Here is a 12,309-nt window from a genome sequence, read left to right on the forward strand (position 1 = left end):
GTTATTGCAAATAAAGAAATCTCTTTACCAAAAAACAATAAGAAAAAAAAAACTTACTAGAGCCTCATGCAAGACAATATTTGAGGAACCATGGTTCATTGGAATATTCTTGTCGCCTTCTAGGGAAGGTCAAAAGAGTTGAAAGAAGTCACGAGTTCAACGCTCGCTCCCCTTTCTAAAGATCCAAGGCAACAAAATTAAAACGTCAGCAACCACAAGATTCCACTAAATGATGGTCATGAAAAGAGATTATATTTTACATTCATCGATTAGTTTGACAAGTCCTACAAACAGTGATAATTATTCACAGATAACCAACCTAAGTAGCATCAACGGAGTTACAATGCTGAGATCGAAGTGAAGAAGAAGAAAAAAACTGAATAACCCCACAATAAAATTGTTGAACTTCACCATAACATCGATAAAATTTGACAAAGCAGCTTAGGTATGTTAGTCAAAAAGAGCTGGTTAGGGATAACTAAGTACTGGCTGACCCCAAGAAGGTCTTCTCCTCCTGTTTTCTTTCCCAATAAGTAGAAAGAACCACCAAAAAAATTACCTTCCATAAGAGATACTATAACATTGATCCAGTCTCATCTTCACTGGTCAAAGCCTCAGTGGTACCAGTTTTGGTTCCTTGGCTTTCTTCCTCGCTAAACATGCTTTCAGTACCCTCACTTGATTGAGAAGACAGATTAAGGTCTTCTCCATCCATAGCAGCATCTGCCTTCTGCTTCTTTCTTATATCCGTAATGCCCCTTCCTTGAAGAGCCAGTCGTCTTCTCTTTCGCGCCATCCTCTTTCCTTTAGGGTAATCTTCTCGTTGCGATTCAACATACTTAACTTCTACCTCCTTTAAATTGCTCTTGTCAAAGTCATCTTCTACACCTTCAATGACGGAAAGTGACTCTGAATCTAGCTTCCGTCTTTTTCTGCTGGCACTAGTCTGAAAACAAGCAATTTCGAGATAAGGAATACATAAAAAAGGGTTCCGGAACATTTGTCTAGAACAGATAATTGGGATTCATATTTCCGAAGCAGTGAAAGGGTCCAATATCGAGGGCAAGCTCGAAGGCAAAATTCTTGAAAGTACGAAATTAAAATTATTCCTACACCCTACAAAAGTAGAATCAAATGCCGCAGCACTGCCATGCCACCACGTGGATATCTTCTTCACGGTGAATTAACATAATTCTGAAACTTCAAACCCCATTTAGCTGTAGGGTGACTCACTGGCTGTACAGTTTCTCATTAAAGCTAAACTAAATAACCTTTTTCCTTATACAGAAAACGCACGACGACGAAAGCCTCATCACACCCTCAGTCACCTCCCTGTGAACCCAACACATATGCATGACAGCATAATGATATTTCGACCAAAGCAACACGGCATTTGATCCTAGCTCTTGCCTACCTAAGCAAAATTCAATAATAGATGATTTTGCTTATATAATTTTATTTGCAGCTAGACCGAATAAAAATCTATTAAATGACAATTCATGTCTGAAAACAGATTTAAAAAGCAAACCTTTGGTCCACGATCAACCAGCTGAGCCCATTCATTCCGGTTCCTCAAACAATCAAGAACAGCCTGCGAGTGACTTGTGTACGCGTAGCGCTCCCCATTGTGTTTTCTCAGCTTGTGCCAGTGCTGCATGCGAAAGGGTTCAGTTACTAAAAACAATGGCAAAAGTAAGCAAGTAAAATGAGAAAAATCAACAAAACTATACAGGGAGGACAGCATTGCAAAGTTCTTCATAGGACATCCTTTTGCCTTTGCTCATAATTTCATCGAGCAAACCTGCCGAAACAGTTATAAAAAAAACTGTCACTTATGAGACATAAAACAGATGTAGATTGAAAATCAGATCACTGCAAGTAAGCATTAAAGATATCAGACTAGAGCCAACATGAAAGCCATACCTGGTAAAGTACGAGGTGTGGGTCCCATAACAGCACCTATTTCATCGTCAGACATATCCCGCGATGAGCTACGCACAGAAGAAGGTCTATGGTCATTAACTTCAGACGAGGACGATGGACCACCAATTGCAGTATTGCTAGACAGGGGAGGCAGCCCATTCTTCTTAGCAGATATTACATGAGAAGAGCCATTGCATGCTTCCACCTTAGTAGAACCATTAGCTGTACTCTGTGGATCTTGTCTTCTTTGATCTAGACAAGAAGGCAACTTCTCCTTCTTTGTTTCGTCAGCGCGGTCATTAGGTTTGCGAGAACTGTCTCTTGAAGCGTCCTCTCTTTTTCTCCTAGAAAACTATAAAATGTAAAAGAACTGTACTTGTTACGGAAGTGAACATTGTTAGAGCCTTCATATATATCCCAAAGGCTGCAAAATTAGACAGAAGAACAGTCCTATTTGCTAACCTTTATCTTAATTGATTACGGACCTCCAATTGATTATCCAGACTTTTTTCTCCACATAGTAGGGGTCATAATCAATTTAACGCCCACAATCAATTATCTTAACAGGTATAGCATACAGTTTGAAATGATTTTCACTTAATATAATGTCATTAATAGAAGTAAGAAAAGGGGCATCGCACCAGAAGTTGATCCTTTGTGCCTGTACTTGATGTTCGTTTAACAAGCATACTTGCAGCCGTAGGAGATCCCAACTGAGGTAGAGTACCTCCATGGCGTACACGAGGCACTCGAGGAACCCTAGGAGAGCTATTAAGTTCTTGATGCAGCAGCAGTGCAAGCTACAAAATAAAAGGGAAGATATCCTAAGTGACATGAGCAATATAATTTTTAGTAAACAAACGAAGGTGCACAAAATAATAAAATTTTTGCTCACACCTCTTCATCACTCAAGGCTGGAGAAGAGTTAACAGGCGCTGGAGGATGCATTGCTGGTGAATGGTTAAGCTTTTGCGATGGCTGACAAATTGATTGACTTAACCTGTCACCTTTAAGGGAGGATCCAAAAGGTGTACCCTTGTTTTGTACATGTGAAGTATTCTGAGTGTGCAATGAACTAGCAGACTCAAATGAGCTTGACGGAACTGCTACATTATGGGTCGTAGAAGTCTTAGAAGATGGTACAGGCACCTGCTCTTTTGAATGAGACACACGCTTGGAGGAGGGTACATGAGTAGTCTTGCTGATCTGTGATGCTTTTGATCCAGAACTAGAATAAACCTTCGGGAGATCGTTTGCCGTCTTTCTCTCCGCGTCATGTCTGCCACCTTTCCTCAGTATGTCATTGGCTGGATGATCTTTCTTAATTTCCACATTTGTCTTTACTTGTTTACTGCTGTTAATAGATCTCGGTGTACTTAAGGATCCCTTGGTTTCAAGAGTCTTGGAGCTAGCTGAGAAAGATGATCTAGAGAACACTATGGTGGGTGACGTCGAAGATTTTCCAACAGCTGAAACACCTTTTTGCTGATCAACCTTTACCCGAGGGTCTGTGTTCAAGCCATCATAGACTGATGGCTCTTCAACATTTTTCGTTTCAGGCTTCGACTCCAAAGAAGCTTCTTTTGCAGACGGCGGTATTGCTGAGCTCTCTGACTTTGCTCCATGCAGACTACGTTCCCTAGATGTCAAAACTGTAATTTCCACTGTTTCACTCTTACGACAATGGTCCACTGCTTTCATCTCCCTGTTACCATTCTGACATTTTTCATCAAGGGATGGGCTGATGCTTGCTCCAAGTTTTTCTAAGAGCTTTGCTGGTTCAAGCTTTTCATCAGTTAGAGAAGAAGACAACAAACATATATCCCCATTATGCAAATCAACATCAGTTTTTTTTTCCGGTTTAGTATCATGTTGTACTGGGCTCCTCGAAACCCCAACATCCGACAAAACTTGAACTTTACTATTGTCTTGCATGGCTGTAACATCATTGTGTAGATCTCTAACAGGGGACTTCCCTTTCTGATCCTCCTTAGCGCTGAAAGAACTTCCCCTTAAGTCCTTCAATTCATGGTTTTCGTCCTTAACATGGTTTGAACTATGAACGACCATGTTAACATCCTGAGGAAAACACCAAATATATGTTATTCAACCAAAATAGAGTAACCTAGCAAGTAATATATTAGAAACTATTACAGCAGAATGAAGGACATAAATTGATGAGAAGCTTCTTTGTTAGCACCCCATCAAACAGCAAAACCTTATCACAAATGGTCGCATTTCAAGAAATAAACGATTCCCCGACCAAGCAATGCAGAATGTTAAAAGACATAAAGCAGATAACGATGGTAACAAGGGCATACCTCAATGTTAGCAAGAGAACCACCAACGGTATTTGATTCTGTAAGGAATGCTGAAACAGTAGCAATTTTTGGAGAATCACCAGTCCTCGTAGGACTTCGACTGTTCACTTTCTTTGATTTTTCTACTACTTCTACAGAAACATGACTTCTTGATGCCTCTTCGAAAAGGTGCTCAGAATTATGTACCTTATTTGCTGACTGATGTTTCATCATTTCATAGCTATTAGCAGCATCAGGGCAACCCCCATTTGGCTCTGTTGATTTGACTTCCATCCTAACTTTTTTCTTCCTATGTTGACATTCTATAGCACCAACTTTGGACCCTCCATAATCATGGCATACTACTTTTCGTGCATCAACAGCAGGTGTGAAAGCTAGAAAATAAATGCACAAGTAAGAGAAGTAATATAAAATTCAGTTCCAGGGAACAGAAATAATTTAAGTCCTCTTCAAGGCAAAAATTAGGATTGCTCAGCGCATCCTAACAGATCTAGGTCTGCTACAGCCATAGATAAAGTTAATATGAAGATTCAGAAATATGATAACTAGCACAAAGAAGCATTCTTCCTTTCAGAAAAAGGAAAAAAGAAAGAGGCAGCATTCCACAAAATATAGTATGTCCGACATTTTTGTACTAATTAACAACCTCCTTGTACATAAACATGACCGTCACTTTAGGGAGAGTTTTTCCTAAACACTAGTTGTTCAAGCTAGACTGATGTGTTCAATGAATTTACGGGTATGACGTATTACTAATCATGTATACTGCAGAACTCTTTTATGTAATGCAAAATAAATTTGGTGTGATTAAAAAGCATCAGTCATAATTAATTGCTAGATTGTACATACAATTAAAAACCTATTAAAAAATTAGTCCCAGTTTTTCACGAGGCTACTAGTATAAATACTCATAGTGAAAGTCACAAAAAGACTAAAGCATACCTCTTTTTTTCCTATCAGCTTCTTTGTCGGCACTCCTAGCTTTCTTCTTTCCACTCCTCTCCTTGGATCTCACAAATTCCTTCTGCTTGCTCGGGTGAGCTGCATGCGCAAGATGGGTTTTATCCTTCTTCACATGATTCTCCGAATACTTCTCTTTTTGACCAATCTTCTCCTTACAATCGGCTTCCTCGACTAAACCTCCAAAACTAGCTTCCATTTCTGTTGGCTTGTCTTTCCACAAGGAGCACAGAACATTTGCACCTCTATCGGCAGTATTATCTGTTTCCTCTTCAATTCTAGCATCAATCAACCCTTCCTCCTTCTCATCATCCCAACAAGGGAACTCTCTATACTGAAAATTAAACTTTTTCGGAACATAACCTGAACACTTCCACAGCTCAGAATTGAAAACCGACGATAACCCTTGAAAGAGAGAAGAGTCTCCACCAGGAACCCCTTGAACATGAGCCCTATCTTCAATTGGGATCTCCGTCCAAAGCCTGTAAGCAGGACGAGGCCGAGGAGGAGCTGATGGAGTTGAACGGCGAAGATTATCCATCCTCATCGTCTTACTAGTCAACTCAACAAGCAATTGAGCAACCTCGGTTTCTTCATTGTTATCATTTCTACTCTTCTTTTTCTTACACTTATCACAAGAAAACGAAGTTTCCCCCTTCACATATTGAGAACATCTAGTATGAACCCATACACCACACTCATCACAATTAACCATCTCTTCTCCATCATCAAAAGTAACACCACACGAACAATCGACAGTCCATGAACCATTTACCCAGTCATCTGGAGGCTCGGTACTCGCCAATCGGTGAGACCGGCCACCTTTCATCCTTTCTGTTTTCTTGCACCCTACCTTCCAAACCCTAATTTTATTTCTACGCAATACCAACTGTATAAACCCCAGCTCTGTTCATATTACCTCCACCCGTAAAGATTCTGTAACGAAAACCCTATCCGAACAGATTGCTAATTTCCCTTACAACCTTCCTATGCGAAGACAACCTAAATTTGTTCACACAACCCTCATAGTTCTGCAAATAATAACCACAGAAGAAACAAAGAAAAAAAAAGGCAGAATGAACTAATTGGGGATGAATTTCATTTTCATGGAGACTTATTAACCCTAATAACTTCAAAACTATATAAAATTTGAGGAAACATAAAAGAAACTCTTCAGGAAAACATACCTCAAACCTCAACTTCTTGTAGAATTTTGTTGAAGAAAACCAAGGATTTATGGTGAATCCTGCAAAATTCTACTTCCTTCCTCTCTATATCGCGGTTTGAGCGCGCCGGAGTCACCAAATTCTCTCGTCCTAACCAGAGACTGAAGTCTGAACTCGAAATTTCTCTCTCTTCCTCTTCTTCTTCGTCTTCTTCTTTTTCTTTCTGTCTCTCTCAAAGGACAGTTTTACACGCTTTACCTTTTCTCTTAGAACGATGAAACGGATTTCAAAACGTAGAATGTTGACTTCATGATTTCATTTGGCGTCCAGGATGGTTTCTTTGCAGCTAACGAGCCTTACTTGGCTTGGGATTAGCCGCTTATTTAGCTTCTTTTGTTTTTAATGGGAACAGGCTTATTTATTTTTGTTAGTTCATGAAAAGATCTACGTACAATATATCTCGCTTGATAAAACTCGTAAGAACAGTTCATATGGAATCAACAAACTTCATTTTGATCCCATTATGGACTTAACATAAATGAAAAATGGATGTTCGTTGGTTTGTTCATTGAGTTGGAGGATGTAGCGGACGCTTGATGAAAGGCCGGGCGAGCTTCACTCTAGCATTGGCGTTTGAGCCAAAATCGCTGGCGCTTTTCTTTCCAGCGCGTTCTTGATTAAAGCGCCAGAGCTTGTCCTCCCAGCGCCGCGTTTTTCATAGAAGCGCCAACGGCTGAATCTGGACGGCTGAAAACTCTTATGATCTAACGGCTATAATTTTTGAGTTCTATAAATACTCCTCATTTCAACTTCAAATTCACATTCACACATCTAGTCTTTTTTATTCTTCTCTGAGCTTAAAAAAATTCTTCCACTTCAACAAATTTTTCAATTCTTGAACATGTCTCGGGCCTTGTTAGTTCTGCGCGCTCCGTATACTAAAGAAGAATATGAATCTATTTGCAGAAACTATGTTTTTTTATTTACTCATCTTGCTTCAGCAAACTATCCATGGGTGAATTTCTGGACGGTTATTCACCACGGGTTCTGCAGTGACACCTGTAACCCGAGTCGTCGTGTTATATGCGACATAGAAAATCATTTTCGTACAATTAAGAAAGAAGTAAAAGAGTTTGTAGCTTTAACCATACAAGCCAATCGATATAGACTGAGAGGTGAAACTGATGCTGAGATGGTAACAAGATCTTTGGCTGAATGGCGAAGATGGAAAAATGTAGCTTTTCCTTTCGAAAAATGTTCGAAATCCTTAAGGTGTTGAACAGTTTCAACCCCTTCTTTGAAGCTAATGTAGTCCGTCGTAATTCAGTGAAGCTAATGTAAAACGCTTAATTTTAAACATATGTAATTTTATTTAATTAAGACCGTCGTACTTTTAAAACTAAAATTACAAATGTAGCAGAATTAAAAATTACAAACAGTCTCTCTAACGTCGCTCATCGCTAGCTCTCTTATTGTTATCTTCTGGAGTCAAGAATTCTCCAAGACCTGGGGATAGACCTGCGATATGCCCACTTGCCAACATATTAAATAAATTTCCATAAAGAGATAAAGATGGTTGAAGAACATTAGGCGATTGGAAAGCACTAGGAGATTTTTGGAAAGCACTCGGTGCACTCGGTCCTCCAAGCATATAAGATGTTTGTGGTTTTGGTGGTGGTGGTGCATAGCAGTCATTTGGGTTGTAGGGCGAGAATGATGATGAAATGCGCCTAGGATCTAGCCGAAATACTTGAGGTTGAGATACAGACACAGTTTGTGGTGAAGAAGTATTATGTTGTATGTGCGGTGAAGAAGAACTATGTCGTACTTGTGTTTCTCCCACCACTGTTTCATCACTATCATGCCATGATCTGTTGCTCCTGGTGGAATCGGAAGACTGTGACCGCCGCCCATCATTATTTACAGTTTGACTCAATCGAAACATTGTGTTCTCGTGCCATTTCCGACACACATCCAAGTGTGTAGCCCCCATTTGACGAGTCAGCCAATGCAAATCGTTCAATTGGTTCCTCATCTCGACCTCAGTGGCAGTCACATTGTTGTAAGGATAATCACGTTTCATACCTTGGGAAATAATGGGGATCGTGGTTGGCTCACCTTGTGAAGTAATACTTGGCATCTCCCACTGAATTTCGGGCAAATTTGACGAAGATGATGAAGAACTTGCACCCGTGGTGGGGTAGTCATAAAGCATGGATCTTTTGGAGGTGGCTGGCTAGGAACGATATTTGCATCATGTGACAGGCGTGATAATGCTGGGAGATTATGCCCATAGATGTGGGTGTTCTGTGTCCCAATTACGGGATGCAAAATCGACGCGTACCATTTGACATAATCCGCTTCACTAATATTCTCCTATGTATTTAGTTCATACCTCACCCAATTGGTTCTTCTCAACCGTTCAAAATCTGATTCAGAGGTTTGCATCTGTTGTGGCGGGTTAATTTCAATTGCATATATACCTTGCATTTGGTACTGCAATCTTTCTCCCATGTACCCCTCTATCCAATGGTGGAGTGTAAAAAACAACTTTACGCAGAGAATAATCAAGAATACGTTGTCCAACATCAGCATCATACTGAGGAAAGTCATTGTAAGGGTGAACGACGACGTTGTTGTGGCTCCGAGTCATCTGATGAAATATCTGAAAAAAACTGGAACCCGAGAGAATAATCAAGAATACGTTGTCCAACATCAGCATCATACTGAGGAAAGTCATTGTAAGGGTGAACAACGACGTTGTTGTGGCTCCGAGTCATCTGATGAAATCTCTGAAAAAAACTGGAACCCGAGATGTCGCTGGCAGTGCCCTTCACTAAGTTGGTCCAGATGTACATATCCAACATTGGAAATCTTTGGGTATTGTCTTTAAGGATTGGTTTACTAACACAGAAGTAGGTATACCACCAATACTGCAAATTACTCCATATAATTTTAGTATTTCGACTTAATCTATATTTGCTCATAAAAATTATTTAAATTTTAAAATAATAATTTTGATATTTCCCTCTATGATGCCCCAGAAACAAGTGAAGTTATCCCCGCCCGTAAAAGCATGATCCAGCCCACAGTACAATTCTGCTAAAATTGCAGATCCCCAGTCATAATCTGGTGCTTTGTCAAGATCTTCTAACGTTTGAAGCCAACCAACACGAGCAACAAAAGTTGAGTTTGGAAATAATGTCGGACCCGGTAACCATAAGATAAACATCCTTTCGAGTTCAGGATAGTCATCTACATGTTCTGGGTTTCTGGGTTGGTTAAGGAAAAACTTCAACGTTGAACATTTAATCCCACCTCCTTTCAATTGTTTATAATCTTCAGATATTTCTGAATCTATAAACGAGGGGAAAAGCGTCTCCCATTTACTATTTGATATCCATTCGTCTTGGTTGAATGGTGGCGGCTCTCCTATTCCACTTGGGATCCCACAAATGAAATACAAATCAAATGGCGTAATTCCTATTACAAGTATAATATAAACTATGATTAATTCTTTTGATTATTTAATAATTATTTAAAATTTTTAATTTAAGTTAAACAAGCTTACCAATTTCAAAATCAATGAAATGGAATGTGTGCGTCGTCGCCCACCACCTTTCTACCACTGTTGTCGGAATTTTGTTGTTGTGTCTTCTAGTCTTCACACTATAAAGCGCACGCTAGGGGTATCTGTCAACCCTTTTTCCGACTTGAGGGGGTAAAACTTCATAAATAGCCTTTAAGTCTGAAAATCCACCTCTCATATAAAAAAAATCATCAGACCGATCTTGATACCCCGAGACATGACCTTGGACTCCTGATGGACCAACAACGACACTCAGCGCAGCAAACTCTGCTTCACGATTTTGAGAAAATCTACACCTGTGGCAGGCCGTGGTGCCGGTTCATTTATTAGATCTCTTTTCTTCTTTACACTATTTACCGCTTTTCTGAAAAGGCCGCTCATATCGTATCAAATTTTTTGATTTATAAGAGTTTTAAAAGAAGGAAATAGTAGTGGTGTGACAGAAATGAAGTGAGTTTAATCCAATTTATAGATTTTGAAAATATAGACATTGGAATTATGGCCGTTGGAGATATGAATGTTGGAGATTTTGTATCTCACGCCCGCGTTTGATAGGACCAACGCGCGTTGTTAAGGCCAACGCCCGAGTTTTTCTGTCCAACGCCCGCGTTTTTCTGTCCAACGCCGAGTTTGTCTCAAGCACGCGCGCTTAGTTATCAAACGCCCAGTGCTTTACCATAGTGGAAAAGCCAGTTTGGCCATCCACCTGGCTCAACAAAAAAATGAGTTTGTCCATTGCCATAGGAATTGCCCTAAGTGTTATCTACGGTGATTAATGTGATGTATCACATGACAAAACTGGATCAAACAATGTAATCTGTTACCCTCCTTTTGGTTTTAGGTGATTCTTTTTTTGTCAATTAATTTTGATTGACTGAGTTTCTCGGCACCGCCATAATCTGATCAGTGATTAATACATACTCCCGCCGTCCCAAATTAGATGACCTAGTTGTAATTTGCACAATTCTTAAAGCAAGGACGAGAGAGGAAGATTTTTAATTATTTTATCCAATTTCACCCTTATGGATAATTATTAGTAAAATTTGGAAATGATTTATCTCTCAAACCATATCACGGATATTTATAAACTTTATATCATCGGAAAGCATTTTAAAACACCTACGAAACGATTATAAACATGACTATCAGATTTTACATATTTCTTATACTAATTATAATCAATTAAAAGGGTAATTTTAGAAATACTTCATTGTTTGATGATATAGGTCATCTAATTTGGGACAAAATTTAAAACTAACTAGGTCATCTAATTTGGGACGAGGGAGTATGAGTTTGTTATATGACCAGAGTATTTTAAAATTATTGGTGGTGTATTTACTAGAAAAATCTACCATATACATTCTTCTTATAAAATTCGGAACTAGGTAAAGTTCATAAGTGTAGCACGAGTAAAACCCTTTGAGGTTTTAGGATACGGGTACAATAGCTATCGCATCCAAAATATTCTCAAAAAATCCCACTAAGCAGTGAACAATTAATGTTTGTCAAATGGAAATTCCCCCACTAAGCAGAAAACATATCGGAAACCATCCGGGGTGTAGCCTTTGTAATAATGATTTTGAAACTTCTCACCATTTTTTTTTGGTTGTAGGGGAGTTGGTGCTTTATGGAGGAAAAATCAGGAATGATAAGATTTCGACCTGACATTGTACGCATGTCTCCTACAGTTCTGAAAAAGTGGTGCACTTTTGAAGGAAATATAGGTGGAATTGAATGGCGGCATATTCTTCCTTCTGTCTTATGGTATATCTGGAAAGAAATGAATGAATGGGTTTTTAAGAAAATCATGTTTCGTGCTTCAAGGATCCTTGCGAGGGAAATCAAGGAAGCCAAAGAATTTTTCAATGTCTCCAATTATGTTCGACATGTAAAATATACAGAACTATTGAAGTGTTAGTTCCTTGGGTTCATCCACAGCATGGCTTCGTGAAGTCGTGCATATTGAAAACATAACTGCGAAGCATATTTGAAGTCTAGATAGACATAGTATTAAGGAATACAATACGAATTTTATTGCTTAACCATTAAACTTTGTAGTTAAGACATCACCATAATCATTTGAATGCTATTGTGATTATGTATGGGTATGAGGTGAGGATTTCATCCTAGGGAACGATGTTTACATGTGTTCTAAGGAAGTAAGTTCATAAACTTGTTTGTGAACCGAAAAGGAAATGGCCAGGTGTTAGTGCTTTTGTTATTCATTGCATATCTTATGAACAACCAATATGTGTGATTGAGTATAACCGCTCACAACTTGTTTGTGTTCTTGGTAGAACTATTCACAAAGGCCTGACTTATGTATTGGTATGATTTTTATTAGTGAAAC

General features: G+C 39.1%; 1 protein-coding gene across 2 annotated transcripts; it reads right to left on the bottom strand.

The window, feature by feature from the left end:
- Nucleotides 1–226: 226 nt before the first annotated feature.
- LOC113297659 lies at nucleotides 227–6,607 on the bottom strand. 2 transcript variants are annotated; one of them, XR_003333578.1, is made up of 10 exons: nucleotides 6,392–6,607; nucleotides 5,187–6,235; nucleotides 4,245–4,618; nucleotides 2,821–4,002; nucleotides 2,565–2,723; nucleotides 1,924–2,275; nucleotides 1,731–1,801; nucleotides 1,529–1,651; nucleotides 1,272–1,414; nucleotides 812–946 (listed from the first exon to the last, which is right to left on the bottom strand). XR_003333578.1 is itself a non-coding variant. In XM_026546214.1 (9 exons), exons 2-9 carry the CDS (start codon nucleotides 6,031–6,033, stop codon nucleotides 575–577), a joined length of 3,480 nt encoding a protein of 1,159 aa, XP_026401999.1. In that variant the 5' UTR covers nucleotides 6,034–6,235; nucleotides 6,392–6,607; the 3' UTR covers nucleotides 227–574. The 2 variants fall into 2 exon arrangements, 1 of the variants encoding a protein (XP_026401999.1); XM_026546214.1 differs by lacking the exon at nucleotides 1,272–1,414 and having other exon boundaries at nucleotides 227–946.
- Between the last annotated feature and the right edge of the window lie 5,702 nt (nucleotides 6,608–12,309).

The sequence above is a fragment of the Papaver somniferum genome, chromosome 7, assembly GCF_003573695.1.
Source record: "Papaver somniferum cultivar HN1 chromosome 7, ASM357369v1, whole genome shotgun sequence".
Lineage (NCBI taxonomy): Eukaryota > Viridiplantae > Streptophyta > Magnoliopsida > Ranunculales > Papaveraceae > Papaver > Papaver somniferum.

Excerpts from the sequence above, each read along its gene's own strand:
- LOC113297659 (XM_026546214.1), bottom strand. The coding sequence starts at position 6,033 with ATGAAAGGTGGCCGGTCTCACCGATTGGCGAGTACCGAGCCTCCAGAT. Across the intron at positions 4,003-4,244 it reads GTTCTCTTGCTAACATTGAG|GATGTTAACATGGTCGTTCA; the intron begins GTATGCCCTTGT and ends TGTTTTCCTCAG. Across the intron at positions 2,724-2,820 it reads CAGCCTTGAGTGATGAAGAG|CTTGCACTGCTGCTGCATCA; the intron begins GTGTGAGCAAAA and ends TTTATTTTGTAG.